Source organism: Entelurus aequoreus, linkage group LG17, assembly GCF_033978785.1.
Source record: "Entelurus aequoreus isolate RoL-2023_Sb linkage group LG17, RoL_Eaeq_v1.1, whole genome shotgun sequence".
NCBI classification, from domain to species: domain Eukaryota; kingdom Metazoa; phylum Chordata; class Actinopteri; order Syngnathiformes; family Syngnathidae; genus Entelurus; species Entelurus aequoreus.
The window spans coordinates 33,081,956-33,105,715 of NC_084747.1; the positions used below are offsets into that span (position 1 = coordinate 33,081,956).

The window sequence follows — 23,760 nt, forward strand, 5'->3', positions numbered from 1 at the left end:
CAATCCCAACTGCAAACACCAAACACAGTCAGTGTGGCTGTGCCTGTCCACAAAGTCAGCCTTATTTGGGTTTTGTTTTTTTTACATTGCAAAAGGTAAAAATAGGAGGATAACTAATCAAAACAAAAGCACGTTGACTAAGATGATAACACAATTAACTGACATTTTAGTTTAACTATAAAAAAGAGACAAAAATTTTGACAAAAACAAAATCCAATCATATTTAATTTCGTCTTGTCGATGGCTGTTCGGAATTGCTTGTATTCCATCACGTGACTTCTTCACGGAAGTGAGAGCCAGTGGTGGTCAGCCAAGCCAAGATGGCTGTTGTACTGCAAGCAGTGCGCGAACAATCTGAGAACAAAAGAGGCTTAAATCGTCCTGCAAAAAGCAGATACGAGCAAAAAGCAGATACGAGCAAAAAATCTAACTATGCAATGGAATGGATCCCTATACTTTATCAAACAACGATTTGTCGAGAGATACCAAGGATCATACGTCGTTGGGGTTCCCAGACATGTCGAACTATTCTGCTCCAGAGATCATTCTACTCGACAAAACAGATGGAAACTTGGAAAAGCATGGATATCTACAACTTCTTTGTGTGTGACTGGGTCAAGGGCATTGGTATGAAAACTCTCCCGATAAATATGCACCGATTTTGCTCGGGTAAGGTTGCGTTTCATGATATACCTTTGCGTCTACTACCATGTTTGTTGCTGTTGCAGGCGCCGTTTACGAGTAGCGTGTTATTCCCTGCTTTTATTCAAAATATAACTACAGATGTCAACATTGTGTATGTGCTGAAAGCTTCATATATGAGTCCTGCCTTTGGTAAAAGCCGAACTCTTTTAGGTTTTTCTCACATTTGCTTTCTTTTCTTCAGACTCGCCGAGTCGGTACTTTTCGAAACACTTGTAGCAAACATGTTTTAAAAAAATACAAATAATATCAAGATAATACCTAAATGGGAAAAAAAAACGTTAAAGGTATTATTCAGGTGTACTGGAGAGGAGGCTACGCCGGATAGTCGAACCTCAGATTCAGGAGGAACAGTGTGGTTTTCGTCCTGGTCGTGGAACTGTGGACCAGCTCGGCAGGGTCCTTGAGGGTGCATGGGAGTTTGCCCAACCAGTCTACATGTGTTTTGTGGACTTGGAAAAGGCATTCGACCGTGTCCTGTGGGGAGTGCTCAGAGAGTATGGGGTATCGGACTGTCTGATTGTGGCGGTCCGCTCCCTGTATGATCAGTGCCAGAGCTTGGTCCGCATTGCCGGCAGTAAGTCGGACACGTTTCCAGTGAGGGTTGGACTCCGCCAAGGCTGCCCTTTGTCACCGATTCTGTTCATAACTTTTATGGACGGAATTTCTAGGCGCAGTCAAGGCGTTGAGGGGATCCGGTTTGGTGGCTGCAGGATTAGGTCTCTGCTTTTTGCAGATGATGTGGTCCTGATGGCTTCATCTGGCCAGGATCTTCAGCTCTCACTGGATCGGTTCGCAGCTGAGTGTGAAGCGACTGGGATGAGAATCAGCACCTCCAAGTCAGAGTCCATGGTTCTCGCCCGGAAAAGGGTGGAGTGCCATCTCCGGGTTGGGGAGGAGATCTTGCCCTAAGTGGAGGAGTTGAATTACCTCAGAGTCTTGTTCACGAGTGAGGGAAGAGTGGATCGTGAGATCGACACACGGATCGGTGCGGCGTCTTCAGTAATGCGGACGCTGTATCGATTCGTTGTGGTGAAGAAGAAGCTGAGCCGTAAGGCAAAGCTCTCAATTTACCGGTCGATCTACATTCCCATCCTCACCTATGGTCATGAGCTTTGGGTTATGACCGAAAGGACAAGATCACGGGTACAAGCGACCTAAAGGAGTTTCCTCCGCCGGGTGGCGGGGCTCTCCCTTAGAGATAGGGTGAGAAGCTCTGTCATCCGGGGGGAACTCAAAGTAAAGCCGCTGCTCTTCCACATCGAGAGGAGCCAGATGAGGTGGTTCGGGCATCTGGTCAGGATGCCACCCGAACGCCTCCCTAGGGAGGTGTTTAGGGCACGTCCGACCGGTAGGAGGCCACGGGGAAGACCCAGGACACGTTGGGAAGACTATGTCTCCCGGCTGGCCTGGGAACGCCTCGGGATCCCCTGGGAAGAGCTGGACGAAGTGGCTGGGGAGAGGGAAGTCTGGGCTTCCCTGCTTAGACTGCTGCCCCCACGACCCGACCTCGGATAAGCGGAAGAAGATGGATGGATGGATGCTATATCAAACAAACCTTTAACAAAGTGATCACTGCAAACTCATGCATTCTTTGACTCTGCTCCCTTGGACTGGAGTGTGAGCTGCACACTTTTGTCGTCGTCGTTTCATAAAACCTTGCACTCTTCCGCCCTTTTTGATTAGCTCTCGAGGAACTCTGAAGAAACGTTTATCCTTTTCGCGATTTGAACGATTCGTACAGCCGAAAAACAACACAAGCATAGGGGCATTTTTTTCTTCGAGAAAGATTAAATGGCGCCTCGTACCCATAGAGAGCAGACACTTGCTTGACGACCCCACACATTTAATAGACGTGATGTCAGTAAAATCCAATTATTACAAACAATCGCAGCTCTTTAACGGCATACTTAAGAGGGGTGGGGGTTTGTATGAAGGACAGCCAATCAAATGCTTTTCCTTTTGAGATGAGGAAGTCACCGCAAAAACCTAAACCAAAATGTGGGGCTTTAACATGTTCCACATTGCAATATGTGTACAACTGAGATAAAGTGAAGAGGACACATTTAATTTGTACCGCTATGCTATGATGCCATCAGCAGGCAAGTCATCGATGGTGACATCTGCACAACTGTAAGTTAAATCTATTATTTCTGCCGACGTGTGAGCGTGCTCGCTTGTTAAAACTGCACTTCCTGGGGCTTCGTCTGTCCACAACTGATTACTACATGTAAGACAAACACTTATATTCGTAGTCGTTGTCACGATATGTGTTGGAAATTATTTAAGTCTTTATAACAACAAGAGTTGTCCATTTCTGTGGTATTAATGAGATTATAAAGGGATCCGATGTTCCATGCATCCATTTTCTACTGCTTATCCCTTTCGGGGTCGCGGGGGGTGCTGGAGTCTATCTCAGCTACAATCAGGCGGAAGGCGGGGTACACCCTGGACAAGTCGCCACCTCATCGCAGGGCCAACACAGATAGACAGACAACATTCACACTCACATTCACACACTAGGGCCAATTTAGTGTTGCCAATCAACCTATCCCCAGGTGCATGTCTTTGGAAGTGGGAGGAAGCCGGAGTACCCGGAGGGAAACCACGCAGTCACGGGGAGAACATGTAAACTCCACACAGAAAGATCCCGAGCGCAGTATCAAACCCAGGACCTTCGTATTGTGAGGCAGACGCACTAACCCCTGTGCCACCGTGCTGCCCATGATCCGATGTTGATGTGCTCAAAACCTTTCTTGTTTAAAACCCTGCATACAATATTAAGTGTTTGGATGTATTCATTAAATCAATGTATTCTTGGTTGTCAAAAAGTGATTCAGCATAATATTTTGATATAATCACATCTCATCTGTGCATAAATTATTAGATTACCAATAGAAAAGTTACCTATATGATAATAAAGTACATACTGTACTGTTTACGTGTTGAAGTACCCTTTAAAAGCTGTAATATACCCCAAAAGACAATTTATGGTTGCCAAAGTGATTCAAAGTAATAGTTTGTAATGGTAACATTTCATCTGTGCTTCTCCTAAGCGTATTCTGGTAAATTATGCACAGATGAGATGTGTCCATATCAAAATATTACTTTAAATCCATTTTTGGCAACCAAGAATCCCCCATCCATCCATTTTCTACCAACGTTGATTTAATGAATACATCCAAAGACGTTATTATGATTTATTATATGCATGACAAAGAGCAGGTAGCTTTTAAGTAAGAAAGTAAAGTGAATTATATGTACAAAACCCAAAACCAGTGAAGTTGGCACGTTGTATAAATCGTAAATAAAAACAGAATACAATGATTTGCGAATGCTTTTCAAACTATATTCAATTGAATAGACTGCAAAGACAAGATACTTAACGTTCGAACTAGTAAACGTTGTTATTTTTTGCAAATATTAGGTCATTTCGAATTTGTTGCCTGCAACATGTTTCACACAAGCTGGCACAGGTGGCAAAAAAGTCTGATAAAGTTGAGGAATGCTCATCAAACACTTATTTGGAACATCCCACAGGTGAACAGGCTAATTGGGAACAGGTGGGTGCCATGATTGGGTATAAAAGCAGCTTCGATGAAATACTCAGTCATTCACGAACAAGGATGGGGCGAGGGTCACCACTTTGTGAACAAATGCGTGAGCAATTTGTCGAACAGTTTAAGAACAACATTTCTCAACGAGCTTTTGCAAGGAATTTAGGGATTTCACCATCTACGGTCTGTAATATCATCAAAAGGTAAAGAATTTGGAGAAATCACTGCACGTAAGCGGCAATGCCCGTGACCTTTGATTCTTCAGGCGGTTCTGCATCACAAACTGACATCAGAGGATATCGCCACATGGGCTCAGGAACACTTCAGAAAACTACTGTTTTCTACAGTTTGTCGCTACATCTGTAAGTGCAAGTTAAAACTGTACTATGCAAAGCCATCTGTGATGGTATGGGGGTGTATTAGTGCCCAAGGCATGGGTAACTTACACGTCTGTGAAAGCACCATTAATGCTGAAAGGTACATACAGGTTTTGGAGCAACATATGTTGCTATCCAAGCAACGTATTTTTCATGAACGCTCCTGCTTATTTCAGCAAGACAATGCCAAGCCACATTCTGTACGTGTTACAACAACGTGGCTTCGTAGTAAAAGAGTGCGGGTACTAGACCGGCCTGCCTGTAGTCCAGACCTGTCTCCCATTGAAAATGTGTGCTCTGGTTATTGCTCTTCTGAATGTTGCTGGGTCGGGTTTGGTTTTGGAATTGGATTGCATTATTATGGTATTGCTGTGTATTGTTTTGTTGGATTGATTAATAAAAAAATAAAAATAAAAAAATAAAATGTGTTCTGCATTATGAACTGAGACCTTCAGTAAAACTTGTTAATTAACTTAAGCTGTACATCAAGCAAGAATGGGAAAGAATTCCACCTGAAAAGCTTCAACAATTGGTCTCCTCAGTTCCTAAACGTTTACTGAGTGTTGTTAAAAGGAAAGGCCATGTAACACAGTGATAAAAATTCCCCTGTGCCAACTTTTTTGCAATGTGTTGCTGCCATTAAATTCTAAGTTAACGATTATTTGCACAAAAAAACAAGTTTCTCAGTTCGAACATTAAATATCTTGTCTTTGCAGTCTATTCAACTGAATATAAGTTGAAAAGGATTTGCAAGTCATTGTATTCTGTTTTTATTTACGAATTACACAACGTGCCAACTTCACTGGTTTTGTATATAGCGCTGTTTCTCTCGTGACTCAATGCGCTTTACATAGTGAAACCGATTATCTACGTCTTTAAGCTACATTTAAACCAGTGTGGGAGACAGTGAGAGCAAGTGGATAAAGTGTCTTGCTCAAGGACACAACGACAGTGACTATAGGATGGCGGAAGCGGGGTTCGAACCGGGAACCCTCAAGTTGCTGGTAATAAAAGAGCCATGCCGCCGAGGTTTGAACACATCAACATCAGATCAATAACAGACCTTAATCTTATTAATACAATGGAAATGGCAGACTCTATCATTTTTCATGCGCGATAAAGGCTTAATTAACATATCGTTACAATAACCACAAATATATGTGTTTGTCTTACATGTCAAGCTTTGCCATTCTGCCTGAATGTTCTGGACCTTGCAAGGCTTCTGACACCGAACCCAAACACAGGAAGTAGAGAAGGTGGAACTTCTCAATTCCATGCTAAAGGAGATGCATGACTGTCGGCTACCATTAGCCTAAGCTAGCATTCATTTTTGCTACATAAAGGACAACAATAATATAAGAGGGTGGTAACTGGCACCAATAAAACATTTAATCATTCATTCATCGCCATCAGTACTGCACAGCTGATTAACTAGCAACATTGTGAGTACCGTATTTTTCGGACTATAAGTCGCAGTTTTTTTCATAGTTTGGCCGGGGGTGCGACTTATACTCAGGAGCGACTTATGTGTGAAATTATTAACACATCACCGTAAAATATCAAATAATATTATTTAGCTCATTCACGTAAGAGACTAGACGTATAAGATTTCATGGGATTTAGCGATTAGGAGTGACAGATTGTTTGGTAAACGTATAGCATGTTCTATATGTTATAGTTATTTGAATGACTCTTACCATAATATGTTACGTTAACATACCAGGCACGTTCTCAGTTGGTTATTTATGCTTCTTATAACGTACACTTATTCAGCCTGTTGTTCACTATTCTTTAATTATTTTAAATTGCCTTTCAAATGTCTATTCTTGGTGTTGGGTTTTATCAAATAAATCTCCCCAAAAAATGTGACTTATACTCCAGTGTGACTTACATATGTTTTTTTCCTTCTTTATTATGCATTTTCGGCCGGTGCGATTTATACTCCGGAGCGACATATACTCCGAAAAATACGGTACCCATTGCATATGTTCAAATTACTCATTTTTATGAGTGTACAAGGCTTTTAAGAAGAAATGTTTATAAAAGCGATGAGGGGTTTTAGGAAATCCATAAATATGTATAAAAAATAAAATTTGACTGTAATGAAGTCGTCTTATATTCGGGTCAGTCCTGTACTCATTGGAACTAATGGGTTATTTTTAAATGTGCAGAACAAAGAAGAAAGTCTGTCATTTCCTACTATTAAACTCCCTCCTTCCTCTTTAATAGCTTCTGTGGAGAATGCATATATGTTTAAGAGTTATTTCTTTATTCATAGTCATGTTTAAATCAGCTAGTGTTTTTCCATTTGTACTCTTTCTATTTTTTTAGGAATATGTCCGCAAGTAAACTGTGTGTGTTACCTTGAAGGCTTGCAATGTAGGGGTTGGAGTACTCCCTTATATCTTATCTGTAGTAGAACAATGAGCCTGTGTTCCTTTCTGGAGAGGGTGGGGGTTGTTTGCGTATTCAAGAAGTTGTCTCTTCGTGTTTGAATGTTAGAGCATACCGAGATGACGGTATGACTGTATTGATATGGGCTGGTCTCCTGAAGCTTCAGTAAAACTTGTTAATATTCCTATTCTGTCTTGATGGTCCTTCTTACTCTGCATATATGTCATCTGAAAGAATTTGGGATCGACCAGTGACTTTAATTCCCTGAGAGGGAATACTGGCAGACGCAATACTTCCAAAGCACATTTCCATTTTTTTAACAACGAAAAGTGAAAAAAAAAAAAAAAAAAAAAAAAGCTATAGCCAGCTAGTTTAATTAAATCATCACCGTTGAGCAGGTTTGAGATGAGTCCCGCGTAAGCAGAAGATCAAAAGGCAAGCCAGCTCGCCGGGAATGTCTAAGGGAATAAGAGCATGTGGGATAATCCCATTAACAGCTGCACATTCATGCACATGGTGGAGTTGGAGACCATGGAGGTCAACAAACAGAACCTTCCTACAGACGAACGCTAATTCCGCAAATAAGCCTTTGTAATTATGGCATAGCATTTCCATAGTTTGCCCGTGGAACATATCGGATTAGGAGGAATTAAAGGGGATGTGCCACAGTGTGACGCTGAGTGCCAAAGACATGTTTTTAATAGGAAGATAAACACGCAAACATTGTCAATGACTCTCAGGCTCGGCTTGTAATTGTCCTAAAATTAGATGGTTTGTTTATGGAGATTGGAATTAGTGAGCATGGGTGAGTCCTTTGAGCAACTGCAGAAAAAAAAAGACAGTTTTAATATAGAATACCGGTACTGTACACTGCATGACATTGAAAAAACAACATGTTTTAAAACAGACCATTCAAAATCTGCTTTGTCGTGCATTATGGTATGTTTTTTTATTTTCAAAACGTCAAGGTAATACCAACAAGAGTGACTACTCAGGAAGGCAATAGAAATAAATGACTATTGTCCATGAATTAACCCTGATTTATTCAATAAAGCAAAAGCTAATATTGTTGGAAAAGTAAAATGAATATCTGCTAATAAGAAGAAAACAGTTATTTACTGTGAACTCATGTATTTACAGGTAGTGTAGTGCATGTGATTATTCTACAGTGCACACGTGATCCAGGGTGTTGTCAGTGGCCTTCGGCAGCTGGTTGCGTTCCAATAGTCGGTACTGGAAAGACACTCGGTTGATGTAGTTGCCACTGGAGACCAGTCTCAGCACAGAGTTATCACAGCCGATCTTCATCTGGGCTGAGGAACCGCACAGATAACCACAGTGAGGATTTAACATTACATTGAATATGAGAATGTTCTTCCAGTGCAAGACTTTTTGCCTTTGCAAAGAAAGCAATGCCTAGTTTCGATAACCACTGTCATGGAGTTGGTTGTTGAAATATAGCTGTTGATGATATTATGGGCCTTAGATTTGTGCAGGGGTACCCAAACTTTATGACTCGGGGGCTGCATTGGGTTAAAAAAAATTTGGCCGGGGGCCAGGCTGTATATATACGTATATATATATATATATATATATATATATATATATATATATATATATATATATATATATATATATATATATATATATATATATATATATATATATATATAGTCAAGGTTTCTGTGGTTCATCCGTTATACAGTGCTCAATACTGGGGTAGAGCGGAATATACGTTAGGTCAGGAAAAAACACAAGAACCTATATCATCCCTAAAAGCCTGTTTCGCAGGTTTCCCTGCTCGTCAGGGGATTTTATAATTAAAATGTTATAAAATCATCTGACAAGCAGGGAAACCTGCGAAACAGACTTGATATAGCCTCTTGTTCTTGTGTTTTTTCCTGACCTAACGTATATATATATATATATATATACATATATATATATATATATATATATATATATATATATATATATATATATATATATATATATATATATATATATATATATATATATATATATCATCCCTACAAGCCTGTTGTTACAATAACCACAAATATATGTGTTCGTCTTACATGTCAAGCTTTGCAATTCTGCCTGAATGTACTGGACCTTGCAAGGCTTCTGACACCGAACCCAAGCATATATATATATATATGTATATATATATATATATATATATGTATATATATATATATATATATATATATATATATATATATATATATATATATATATATATATATATATATATATATATATATATATATATACGTTAGGTCAGGAAAAAACACAAGAGGATATATCATCCCTACAAGCCTGTTTCACAGGTGTCCCTACTTGTCATATATATATATATATATATATATATATATATATATATATATATATATATATATATATATATATATATATATATATATATATATATATATATTCAGAGGGCTGCTGTCCCTGCTTGTCATATATATATATATATATATATATATATATATATATATATATATATATATATATATATATATATATATATATATATATATATATATATATATATATATATATATATATATATATATTCAGAGGGCGATGATGTCACGTTATCGATGGGAAAATGCATTTTTAGACAATATGATTTGCCTGAACGGCTAGGAGACACAGAGAGTAACAAACGGTAGAAAATGGATTAGAAAGGACATATTTCAAAAAATTATAATGAAAAAAAAATATTTAAAAAATATATTTAAATTATTATTATTTTTTTAACTTGGCACTTCCCACGGGCCGAATTTTGGACGCTGGCGGGCTGTAGTTTAGGGACCCCTGGATTACCTGAAGTACCACCTCAGCAAAAACCTGCCTCTTTAAGTTCCATCATAATGACCAACATTGAAAAACAGTAGCGTAGCAGGCCAAAGTAGTCACTAAAAACAAGGCAAAGTTTCATTTAACAACACATATTTTTGGCCACTTGTAACATTACACACAGTTTGAACAGTAAGACTGTGTTTGAATGTAAGAAAATGAAACACTGTACTTTAACCAAGTGATTCTTTGGCGTACCACGAAATAGAGCCCGCGTACCATTAGTGGTACACGTACAACAGTTTGAAAATCCCTGCCTTCGCGTTCTCTGGTAGCCATTTTTCAACAGTTTTTTTTTAAAGCAAAACAAGCTAATTAGCCGACTATGAAGAAAACAATGAAGAAAATAAGCATTAGATATTAATTTGTGTGTCTCATTTCTACATAAAGCAAACTAAACTTTGTTTAGTAGGGAATTACGCCTTTTTGAGTTGTTTTGCTTTTATTTATATTTTTATATAAAATATCACATATATGATTTTATCATGCAGTCATATATACAAGCGGATTAACATTCAACAATGAAGCATCTGTAATAATAATAAAAACAAAACATGTTAAACATATTTGTTAAAGTTCAAGTTAAAGTACCACTGATAGTCACACGCACACACTAGGTGTGGTGAAATTATTCTCTGCATTTGACCCATCCCCTTGTTCAACCCCCTGGGAGGTGAGGTGAGCAGTGGGCAGCAGTGGGGGCCGCGCTCGGAAACAATTTGGTGATTTAACCCCCAATTCCAACCATTTGATGCTGAGTGCCAAGCAGGGAGGTAATGGGTCCCATTTTTATAGTCTTTGGTATGACTCGGCCGGGGTTTGAACTCACGACCTATCGATCTCAGGGCGGACACCCTAACGAAAAGGCCGCTGAGCAGGTTTCTCAGTTGTCAAAAATGCTTCGCTTTGATTGATACCCCAGTAAAAATACTGTGTTTCCCCAAATAGGTGTGGTGGGCATTTATTCACTTCACTACTTAAAAAGGAGCTATGATCATTTTCATTATATTCTGACTTAGAAATGATGATACAAAAATGGATACTCGTGTTCGATAATGGCAAATCGTCAAATCATAAGGTTTATGCATTCCAGCGTGAGCTTGCACGCTGTTAGGATGTCTCTGAACGCTGTGTTTTTCAGTCGTTTTAACAGTGTGACATCATCGTGTACTTAATGTCTTAAATGTACTTATTTGGACATTTTAAGTACATGCTGTCGGCCAGGCGTTTACCTGTGCAAAGTAAGTTAACATCCAAAATGTCCTCCCATAAATCCACAAGGTTGCTCTTTTCTTGTATTTTAGTGAAGTCATTTATGAAAGGTAAACATGGTAAGTTTTACTGTACAGCAGGCTATTAGGATCTCACAACTACACAACAACTAAGCACACAAGCTAGACTTATGTACAATAAGGGTCCTTAATTGAACAATACTGCTGTGTAAAACATGACGTTTGTCAATATAAACAAGCATCAAATAATTACAGTTGCATATTAACTTACAGATACAAAGTCTCCAATGCGTAATAGAAAGTATCCAGTCACAAACGTGTCCGCATCATTCAACTTACTGCGATTATAAGGGTTATAACATATTGAATTATTGTGGCCGCGCTGTCGCCAAACAATCACTCCCCTTCAATTTAAAGACAGCATCAATCCAATCCAGAGAGTTAATACTAAATAGGTTAGAGTTTTTCATATTTATCATTGTTCCCTGTTTGCCTAAATATTACAAGTACCGTATTTTTCGGACTATAAGTCGCAGTTTTTTTTCATAGTTTGGCCGGGGGTGCGACTTATACTCAGGAGCGACTTATGTGTGAAATTATTAACACATTACCGTAAAATATAAAATAATATTATTTTGCTCATTCACGTAAGAGACTAGACGTATAAGATTTCATGGGATTTAGCGATTAGGAGTGACAGATTGTTTGGTAAACGTATAGCATGTTCTATATGTTATAGTTATTTGAATGACTCTTACCATAATATGTTACGTTAACATACCAGGCACGTTCTCAGTTGGTTATTTATGCGTCATATAACATACACTTATTCAGCCTGTTGTTCACTATTCTTTATTTATTTTAAATTGCCTTTCAAATGTCTATTCTTGGTGTTGGCTTTTATCAAATAAATCTCCCCAAAAAATGCGACTTATACTCCAATGCGACTTATATATGTTTTTTCCCTTCTTTATTATGCATTTTCGGCCGGTGCGACTTATACTCCGGAGCGACTTATACTCCGAAAAATACGGTATGTCTGATTTGTGCTAATATTGTATTGGATCAATATCAATGTTGGCCAATACTAAAGGCTCCAATGTCGGTATCGTATCGGAAGTGAAGATGTTGTATCGCGACACCACCAGTTATTTTAATCATACTTATGTTGATGATTAAATTTTTTTTTTTTTTATATATTTTAAAATTGCTAGACAAATAGATTATTAAACATTATTTTATTATATATATAACATTTATTAGAATATGACTATATATTTACAAGGGGGATTTTCTGTGGAGAAAAATATCTAAGGAAATGATGATATTTCTAAAACTGTCCATATTAGCATATGCTACCATCTTAAAAGGTTGTTTAGTTCAACAGTAGTTTTCATAAGACATCTTCGCTGCTTAGTGAATTGTACTCGAACGAGACCACTTCTCAGTGAGATTCTCACCGAGTCCGTTGAGTGGGAAACAGAGATCCGCCATAGGGAACATGCGAGATGTGTCCACTCCGTTTCCTCCCAACAGCTCCACGTAGTCCCCAGAACCTGAACAGCCGGACCGGAGCCTCGCCTTCGCAGACACAGAAAAGCAATCATTTCTATTTTCATGCTATGCTATTGAGTTTTATTTATAACATAGTCATTGAACAAAAGCATTCTTGTCATGTTAATATGATATTTATATTTAGTAATGACTGAATTATGGAATGTAATATGTGTGCACATAAACCTGTTTGACAGTATTTATTTTTAGGTTTTTTTAGGGACTCCTGCTGACTTGCCTCGTTCGTTCTCGCCTATGTGCCACATGCAAAATTTATATTTAATACAGACTACTGACTAAATTGTGAAATTAATATGTATGAGTACATTTGTTTCATAATATGCATTCATAATTATGTCTTTTTCTTCCAGTGGAAGAGAGGTTATAGTTCGTGTCATACCACATATTTCTATTCACTCAAAAATGGTCGTTAATTAGACGCCATGTAAATAGTTTATAACTGGGTAAGCAAACCATGTGTTTTGTACACATAACTGGTTTTACGCCTCAAGCCCCTTTTTGTAAAGTATTTCTAAAACATCAAATAAACCCTTAAATTAAGGCTTTAATGATCCGTCATATCTTGCAACACCACTTTAGTCCTGCAGAGTAGTATTGTCCCCATACCAATATTTTATTTCGATAATATTAATATTTCGATAAAATTATTTCAATACTTTTCGGTACTTTTTGGTACTTTTCTAAATAAAGGGGACCACAAAAAAATGCATTATTGGCTTTATTTTAACAACAAAATCTTACGGTACATTAAAAATATGTTTATTATTGCAAGTTTGTCCTTAAATAAAATTGTGAACATACTAGACAACTTGTCTTTAAGTAGTAAGTAAGCAAACAAAGGCTCCTAATTTAGTCTGCTGACATATGCAGTAACATATTGTGTCATTTTCCATGCTATTATTTTATCAAAATTATTAACTTCTACTTATATCTACTTGTTCATTTACTGTTAATATCTGCTTACTTTCTCTTTTAACATGTTCTATCTACACTTCTGTTCAAATGTAATAATCACTTATTCTTCTGTTGTTTGATACTTTACATTAGTTTCACAAATTTGGGTATCAATCCGATACCAAGTCATTACAGGATCATACATTGGTCATATTCAAAGTCCTCATGTGTCCAGGGACATATTTCCTGAATTTATAAACATAATATACATTTTTTTTAATGAAAGAAGATGTTGTGATGCCTAAAAATATTGACGTAATCATAGTAGTATCGACCAGATACGCTCCTGTACTTGGTATCATTACAGTGGATGGTAGGTGTAGATCCACCAATGGCGTTTGTTTACATTTTGACTCAGGTGAGCTACGGTGTGTAGTGAAGCCGGTACTTTTCAGAGGCAGTATAGTACTGAATATGATTCATTAGTATCGCGGTACTATACTAATACCAGTATACCGTACAACCCTACTGCAGAGGAACCGGTGAGTCTCTATAAAATGCTCCTTTGGCCAACAAACCTGTGTGGTAATTATAGACACGAGATAACCTCTAATGCAGTATATCCATATGTTCCTATCATGTGTGTCTCACCTCGGGGCTGATCTCATTACTTTTGGCTTGTTCCAGGCTCAGTTGTGTCAGCTGGATCTCCACCGGGTAGATGATGGAGAAGCTGCAGTTCCTGCGCTGATGCGGCGTCACCATGGTGAAGCTGCCCTCTGGACTCTGAGACATGATGTTACACGCTTGACACAACAGACACGGGAGGACAGGTTTTAAATGCCGTACTGTTCTCTCGACATCATCAAAGCGTGTTACGGTGGTTCAATCCATTAGTAAATTATGCATCAGAGGAATGAGAGAATACAGAAGATGCCAGGGGGACATACATTGTGGTTGTCTGCACGTTATAGGGTAGGGAATCGTATTTGGTAACTTCACACCTCATACGGCAGTGGAACTGTGTGAATTTGAATCCTGTCGAGTAATGATTGACAGGGCTGAAATGTTTTGTAACTTGAACCTTTGGGGCGGCGTGGCTCGGTTGGTGGAGCGGCCGTGCCAGCAACTTCAGGAATCCAGGTTCAATCCCCACTGTTGTGTCCTCGGGCAAGACACTTTACCCATCTACTCCCACTGCCACCCACACTGGTTTAAATGTAGCTTAAAGATGGAGATAACAGGTGCTATGCAAAGCGCTTTGAGTCTCTAGAGACAAGCGCTATATAAATATAATTCACTTCACTTTAAGGCATGTGGTACAATAAGCTTCTTCGATTGCTTTGATTCTCAGTATCCGTTTGAAAAATGTTTGATTTAAAATTATACGACCGTCTTTCTTCCAAGGAGGAAATTAATTTGCTGCACCCTCGGGACCCATTTGGTTCCGTTGACTCCCAATAAAAATATGTTTTTGAATTAATTAATCTTAAATCTTGATTTTCCCATTAATAGCTAAAAAGTAAAAAAAAAAATAGAATGGGTATTATCAGTGGCGGACCGTGCATTTCCCACCTAGGCCTTCAGTGATGTCCGACTTCTATGATTACCTCTCAAAATACCATAATTGATGTCACCACATGACCATTGCTGGAGAAATACTATACAGAAACACATTTACGCACTCCTGCGGATTGAACCACATCAACAGTGTACAAAACTAGTTATTTTCTGGCGCATTTAAAAATCAATAAACCCACATCAGTAATTAAAACATATCTTATGTGGTACTGTCAAAATTAAAATGGCAAAAAACCTTTTGAAATAAAATATTTGAACTCACAATTTGCAGAACTGTATAAGCCAGTGGCACCGCTCGTAGTCGGCTGATTCGAGTGAAAATGGCAGGCATTTCCCCATTTCATTGCCAACATCGTCTCACAAGAACTAGTTTCTCTTTAAATATCCTTCTTGAAAATGGCCTTGCAAATATACTGTATATCTGCCACCTAATCAACGTTTCGTTCTCCTTCGTTGTGGGTCAACACTTCCTGCTTCCTGCTAAATTGAAACTAGTGATTGGATGCTCATTTTGGAACGACAAGTGAGTATCCAATCACAGTCTCGTTAACATCAGGCTACTTAGACAGGCTACTGTCAATAACTTGTGATCAGGCCAGCTTGAATGCCTTACTGACAACAACTCGTGATCTGATTGGCTATCGCAACTGTCTATCAACTGTATGTCCCCGTTCACTTACAGTGCATAGATGCCTTCATTGTTGATTCTGAAGGCCCCGGGCAGATTTGGTACTGCATGGCAACATAAACTAGCTGAATTCTGATTGGTTAAAAAATCTAACTTAAAAACAACAGCACTGGAAGGAGCATAATATGACATGAAGAGAATATGAATACTTTTAGATATTTAGGAAAAGTAAATACAAAAATATTTGTATCTTTAATTATGATCATTATTTATGGTTATGTTAGGCCAGCAGAGAAGGCCTTGTTGGCCCTGATGGAACACCAGTAGGTATTATGTTATGAGCCATCTTAAGTTAAGTTAAAGTTAAAGTACCAATGATTGTCACACACACACTAGGTGTGGTGAAATTTGTCCTCTGCATTTGACCCATCCCCTTGTTCACCCCCTACAAGGTGAGGGGAACAGTGAGCAGCAGCGGTGCCGCGCCCGGGAATCATTTTTGGTGATTTAACCCCCAATTCCAACCCTTGATGCTGAGTGCCAAGCAGGGAGGTAATGGGTCCCATTTTTATAGTCTTTGGTATGACTGGGCCGGGGTTTGAACTCACAACCTACTGATCTCAGGGCGGACACTCTAATCACTAGGCCACAGAGTAGGTAAACAACAATAGCACAAAATCTTCATCATATAAAGTTTGATTGAACACTTTGCACGGCAATACAATGTAGTTAAATATATGTTTTATTATATTCATACATGTTAACATGAGGGACCATATTAGCCTGCTCAGTGGCCTTGTGGTTAGAGTGTCCGCCCTGAGATGGGTAGGTTGTGAGTTCAAACCCCGGCCAAGTCATACCAAAGACTATAAAAATGGGACCCATTACCTTCCTGTTTGGCACTCAGCATCAGGGGTTGGAATTGGGGGTTAAATCACCAAAATGATTCCCGGGCGTGGCCACCACTGCTGCTCACTGCTCCCCTTACCTCCCAGGGGGTGAACAAGGGGGCGGGTTAAATGCAGAGGACAAATTTCACCACACCTAGTTTGTGACAATCATTGGTACTCTAACTTTAACTTTAAATTAACTTAGAACCTAAGGGTCTAAAGTGTGAAGTTTTTCGGTTTTCCTCTAACATTGTCGTCACAAGTTTGTCCCGGTTTTCGTATACAGTCTTGATTATTGTGTCGGCCAAACATTGCACGTAACAAACAAGTCCGTTTGTGCCCACATCATTCCGTGCAAAAAAGAACCGCAGGAGTTGGTGACTCGTGCTACCATGGGGCCAAAGAAAGTTGCAAGTGCCAGCACTTTGAAGAAGAAGGTGAGAAACACCATTGAATTTTAGGAAAGAACTTGTAGCAAAGTACGAAGGTCCTTCTTCTCCCATCATCGCCATTCAGTTGTATGTATCGCACATCATTTTTAACAAGTAATACTATAAATAAATGTGTTTTGTATTGATAATATTTATGGCCGTCTGGGTTTACGTTATATCTTACTAACGAAAGTCTTTATAATTTTAAAAGGGTTAATCATGGGGTACGATATGAAGATAAGCCATTTTTCTGACTGTAACTCCAATAAAATCAGTCTAAAAGAGACTGTAGACCTCGATTTTCATTGTTTACCAATAGATGCCATTACTTTCATTATTTTGCTATTTTTTTTGCTGTACTCGCCCTCGCTGTCACACATTATTGACGCCGAGAGACTTTTCTTGGCTCTCGGCGTTGATGCACAACTGAGCGTAAAATGACCTGCGTTACCTTGTTTTTTTGTATTTTATATTTACATTCATCACAATATTGCAGGGATTCTCAAACCGTGGTACGTGTACCACTAGTGTTACGTGTGCTTCATCTAGTGGTACATCAAATAATCACTTGATTAAAGTACAGTGTTTTATTTTTCTACAAACCCCGTTTCCATATGAGTTGGGAAATTGTGTTAGATGTAAATATAAACGGAATACAACGGTTTGCAAATCATTTTCAACCCATATTCAGTTGAATATGCTACAAAGACAACATATTTGATGTTCAAACTGATAAACATTTTTTTTGTTGCAAATAATCATTAACTTTAGAATTTGATGCCAGCAACACGTGACAAAGAAGTTGGGAAAGGTGGCAATAAATACTGATAAAGTTGAGGAATGCTCATCAAACACTTATTTGGAACATCCCACAGGTGAACAGGCAAATTGGGAACAGGTGGTTGGCATGATTGGGTATAAAAGTAGATTCCATTAAATGCTCAGTCATTCACAAACAAGGATGGGGCGAGAGTCACCACTTTGTCAACAAATGCGTGAAAAAAATTGTTGGATAGTTTAAGAAAAACATTTCTCAAGCAGCTATTGCAAGGAATTTAGGGATTTCACCATCTACGGTCCGTAATATCATCAAAGGGTTCAGAGAATCTGGAGAAATCACTGCACGTAAGCAGCTAAGCCCGTGACCTTTGATCCCTCAGGCTGTACTGCATCAACAAGCGACATCAGTGTGTAAAGGATATCACCACATGGCCTCAGGAACACTTCAGAAACCCACTGTCAGTAACTACAGTTGGTCGCTACATCTGTAAGGGCAAGTTAAAACTCTCCTATGCAAGGCGAAAACCGTTTATCAACAACACCCAGAAACGCCGTCGGCTTCGCTGGGCCTGAGCTCATCTAAGATGGACTGATACAAAGTGGAAAAGTGTTCTGCGGTCTGACGAGTCCACATTTCAAATTGTTTTTGGAAACTGTGGACGTCGTGTCCTCCGGATCAAAGAGGAAAAGAACCATCCGGATTGTTATAGGCGCAAAGTTGAAAAGCCAGCATCTGTGATGGCATGGGGGTGTATTAGTGCCCAAGACATGGGTAACTTACACATCTGTGAAGGCGCCATTAATGCTGAAAGGTACATACAGGTTTTGGAGCAACATATGTTGCCATCCAAGCAACGTTACCACAGACGCCCCTGCTTATTTCAGCAAGACAATGCCAAGCCACGTGTTACATCAACGTGGCTTCATAGTAAAAGAGTGCGGGTACTAGACTGGCCTGCCTGTAGTCCAGACCTGTCTCCCATTGAAAATGTGTGGCGCATTATGAAGCCTAAAATACCACAACGGAGACCCCCGGACTGTTGAACAACTTAAGCTGTACATCAAGCAAGAATGGGAAATAATTCCACCTGAGAAGTTTAAAAAATGTGTCTCCTCAGTTCCCAAACGTTTACTGAGTGTTGTTAAAAGGAAAGGCCATGTAACACAGTGGTGAACATGCCCTTTCCCAACTACTTTGGCACGTGTTGCAGCCATGAAATTCTAAGTTAATTATTATTTGCAAAAAATAAAAAAAGCTTATGAGTTTGAACATCAAATATCTTGTCTTTGTAGTGCATTCAATTAAATATGGGTTGAAAATGATTTGCAAATCATTGTATTCCGTTTATATTTACATCTAACACAATTTCCCAACTCATATGGAAACAGAGTTTGTATATTTACATTCATCACAATATAGCAGGGATTTTCAAACCGTGGTACGTGTACAACTAGTGTTACGCGTGCTTCATCTAGTGGTACGCCAAATAATCACTTGATTAAAGTACAGTGTTTAATTTTTCTATATTCAAACACAGTGTTACTGTTCAAACTGTGTATTGTAATGTTGGTCACTATGATGGTACTTGGAGAGCCAAGTGTTTACTGGTGAACAAGGTTTGAGAACCACTACAATACTACAAATTGCTTTGTTGACCTTTAACAGTCTGTACAGATGTTGCGTTCACTTACGAAAAGGATTGCGCAGCTTTTTCACTACAAGGGTGAAACCACTGTCGGGGCTTTGGATGCGGAAGAAGATCATGGCCACGTTTTGGGACGAGCGACTGGTGTGTCCCGGCGCCGTGGAGGAGCAGAAGTCCGTGTAGCGCTGGTGCATCGGCAGCGGGTGGTCTTCACCGCTGGGGAACTTCTCCCCCTTTAGGACCCAACCGTCAAACATCTGCAAATACACAATTTAGTGTAATAACATCCAATACAAAACATGCCTTCCAAAATGTATCTGAATAGTCAATGATATTTCGACCATGACTGAGAAAATCTCAGCAGAGTCCTGTGAATCAACTATTTAATATAGTGTCAAAACTATATGAGCATGCATTGAAAGTACTTATATTTGATGTATTTTCTAATTCTAAGTTAAAAAACGCACTCCTGTTGCTTTCAGTCCTGTTGCATAAATGAGTTATATTCACCATAGCAACCTTGTGCAACATTGTTTCGCCTGAGATGGGCCTATAGTCATTTGGAGTCGGTCAAATGTGTATTTTTTTTTTTTTAAAACACACAAAAATATGTTTATTTTAAGAAACTAACACTTGAACTCGTTTTCATTGCAATCCCGGCTGCCACTCAGAGACACTTGTAACGGTGAATATATTATAGATATAATACTGTATAATTGCCTAATGACATATTTACATAAGTGCTTTTGTATTTATGAAAAATATTATTTTTACCAAACAAATTGATGGATCATTTGCTTTGAAATCACAAGAAAAAAAAGGTTTATTTTATTTTATTTTTTTTTACTCAAAGAGTAAAAATGCATGTCTTTCAATATGCATAATAACAAAAAGGGTAATATTTAAAAAATGCATAGATGTTGATAGTCCAACTCATACTGACTGGTATACACAAGCTATGGAGATGATATCAGTAGAAAAAACTGCATTTAGTTTAGATAATAATGAGTGGGATATAATGGAATATGGGATCCATTATTTAAATTTGTTTTAACTATTAAATGAACCAAAATATGACTTATTATATCTTTGTGGAAAATATTGGACACAATGTGTTGTCAAGTTTATGAGATGCGATGCAAGTGTAAGCCATTGTGACACTATTGTTTTTTTTTTTTTTTTTTTGTATTAATGTTTGTAATGATAATATCAATGAGGGATTTTTAATCACTGCTATGTTGAAATTGTTACTAATATTGATACTGTTGTTGATAATATTCATTTTTGTTTAACTACTTTTAGATTGTTCCGTGTCATGTTTGTGTGTCCTCAATTGCTCTCAATTGCTCTGTTTATTGCTATTCTGAATGTTGCTGGGTCGGGTTTGGTTTTGGAATTGGATTGCATTATTATGGTATTGTTGTGTATTGTTTTGTTGGATTGATTAATAAATTTAAAAAAAAAAAAAAAAAAAAAAAGTCAAAATGTTTGCATAATCTTGTTAAATGATAAAAAAACATTCAATTTTAGAATAAATGCAATTGCGTCTAGTGCATTTTTGCCTGTTAAAAATAAAAGAACAAATACATCCAGCAAGAAAAATGAAGTGCTCTATTGACACTATCCACTATTTCGAGGGCCACATAAAATGAAGTGGTGGGCCATATCTGGTCCCCAGGCCTTGAGTTTGACACCTGTGCTTTAAACACAAAACATCAACACATTAATCATGTATAAACGCTGATTAATCCTGCAGTTTTTTTTATAGGCGGCACATGCTCCTTTACCATAAGTGCGGATGCTTACCTAAAAGGCAGACTGGCTGGACTTTAGATAAAACTGTTTGAACAAATACATGACGTGATATTCTGACAACAAAATTGCATTTGTGTCAAAAAATTGGGGTCGTTTTTTAAAGTCAATCCAAACTATACATGCAAGTAATTTACTGCGATTAATGAAAATGCAAAAGTGTGATTAATCTGGTTTAAAAAAATGTATCTTTTGACAAGTAGTTGTTTCTAAGGATTCAGTTGCATGCATGTTGAGCTGTATGAATAGGTCAGAATATTAGGAACGGCTCTCAGTGTGATGCAGCAACAATAACAAACACATTGTTTGGGATCTATGGCGGGACCTTGACGAAGTCGCCGGCGTTGCAGTCGATTCTGACGTCAGACAGCTCCATGGCGATGACCTCGCTGGGCTCGCCGATGACAAAAGTGGCGCAGGCGAGCTGCGGCTTCGACGCCACGAAGGTAAAGTGGCCTTCTGTGGCCAACATGTCCAAACATCCTGACAAAAGTGGAGAATGAGTGTGGACAACATGGCAAAAAAACACAGTAATAATGTAGATAAAGTAGCCTAACATACATTAATATTTGCACATATTCTTATAATCAATTGGAGAATGCCTGGCGGTGTACATTGTAGTGAAGACAATCATGCATTTTAAGACAGAGATGCCAAATATTGTTGTTCAAAGAATGCAGACAAACAAAGTGTGGAAGATCAGCAAATAAGTGATAGTAATGAAGGCACCACAGACTGTGGATGCTTTTAAAAAAGGCTTAAAAGCCCTTCTTTTAAAAAAAAAAGCCTTTTTATATATATATGCATACTAGTTATAGCTATTTGGCTGTTCTAGTTTTTATTTTTATTTATTTATTTATTATCTTTTTATTTATTTTTTAATACAGTGTAGCACTTTGAGATTGTTTACTCAATATAAAGTGCTTTTTACAAATAAAATATATTATTATTATTATTATTATTATTATTATTATTATTATGAAGGCATGAATACAATTAATATGCATAATTGACACGTCACTTAGTACAAAGCAGCTTACTGAGAGGCCGTCTGAAAATAAAATCCTCTGACTCTCTCTTCTGGTCCAAACTGAGGAGAGAATGTAATCCATCTGAAGCGTCGTCATCCTTAATGCAGAAGAAACAACACATGATTATGATGAATTCCTGATGGAGGCATTGTAAAAGTGACCTTTTTTACCTGGATGTGGCGGCTCAGCATCATCCGGGATGAGAGAGACAGGAGGAGGAAGAGAAGCTGTGTGCGCACGAAGGCAGACATGCTGATGCTAAAGTCTTGGAAAGGAGAAAGAACAGCTGGGTCTGCACCGTGGACGCTTTTATAGCGCAGCCAGGAGCTCGGTGGAGCAGGACTTTCTCTCATTTCCATCCACACAGATTACAGCGCTCATGTAGAAGACACAGTATAACTTAATACTTTACTGCGTGCAATTGTACGGGAAGGACTACAATTAATTCTAATAGTATTATTATTCCCTCTGACTTAATACAAATAAAACATACAACAAAATGATGATTAAAAATAAAAATAACTTCACTCGAATTAAATAAGTGAAAATTCTAGTACAGTAGTTCTCAAACTTTTTTACCACCTCAGAAAACACATGGCTCTCCGAATACCACCATAATGACCGACATTAAAATACAGTAGCGTAGTAGGCAGAGGTTTTATTTAACGAGTATATTTAATATTTTTGGCCACTGTAACATTACACACAGTGTGAACAGTGACACCGTGTTTGATTACAGGAAAATACAACACTGTACTTTAATCAAGTGATTGTTTGGCGTACCACTGGATGGAGCCCGCATACCACTAGTGGTACATGCACCACACTTTGACAATCACTGTTCTTGTAGTTACCATGTTTTCAATTTAAACAAGTATACAGTAGGAAGGGGGTTCACATGGCCCCATTTATTAAGTTAAAGTTAAAGTACCACTGATAGTCACGCACACACTAGGTGTGGTGAAATTAACCTCTGCATTTGACCCATCCCCTTGTTCCAACCCAAAGGAGCTGCACATGGACTTCATTTATAAGTAAAGGTAAGACCATAATATGGTTTTTTATTTATTAAATGTGCTTTTTTGTGTGCTACAGTTTGTATGTGTAAAGTTAAAGTTAAGTTAAAGTACCAATGAATGTCACACACACTAGGTGTGGTGAAATTTGTCCTCTGCATTTGACCCATCCCCTTGCTCACCCCCTGGGAGGTGAGGGGAGCAGTGAGCAGCAGCGGTGGCCGCGCTCGGGAATCATTTTGGTGATTTAACCTCCAATTCCAACCCTTGATGCTGAGTGCCAAGCAGGGGGGTAATAGGTCCCATTTTTATAGTCTTTGGTATGACTCGGCCGGGGTTTACCAGA

The 23,760-nt window shown here is 38.4% G+C and overlaps 1 protein-coding gene across 1 annotated transcript; it reads right to left on the bottom strand.

Annotated features, from left to right (window-relative positions):
* Positions 1-7,953: 7,953 nt before the first annotated feature.
* Positions 7,954-22,661, bottom strand: LOC133632803 (corticotropin-releasing factor-binding protein-like). The gene is made up of 7 exons (XM_062025496.1): positions 22,569-22,661; positions 22,408-22,495; positions 21,693-21,850; positions 19,602-19,812; positions 14,251-14,405; positions 12,591-12,711; positions 7,954-8,343 (listed from the first exon to the last, which is right to left on the bottom strand). The coding sequence occupies exons 1-7, from the start codon at positions 22,647-22,649 to the stop codon at positions 8,189-8,191; spliced, it is 969 nt and encodes a 322-aa protein (XP_061881480.1). The 5' UTR covers positions 22,650-22,661; the 3' UTR covers positions 7,954-8,188.
* Between the last annotated feature and the right edge of the window lie 1,099 nt (positions 22,662-23,760).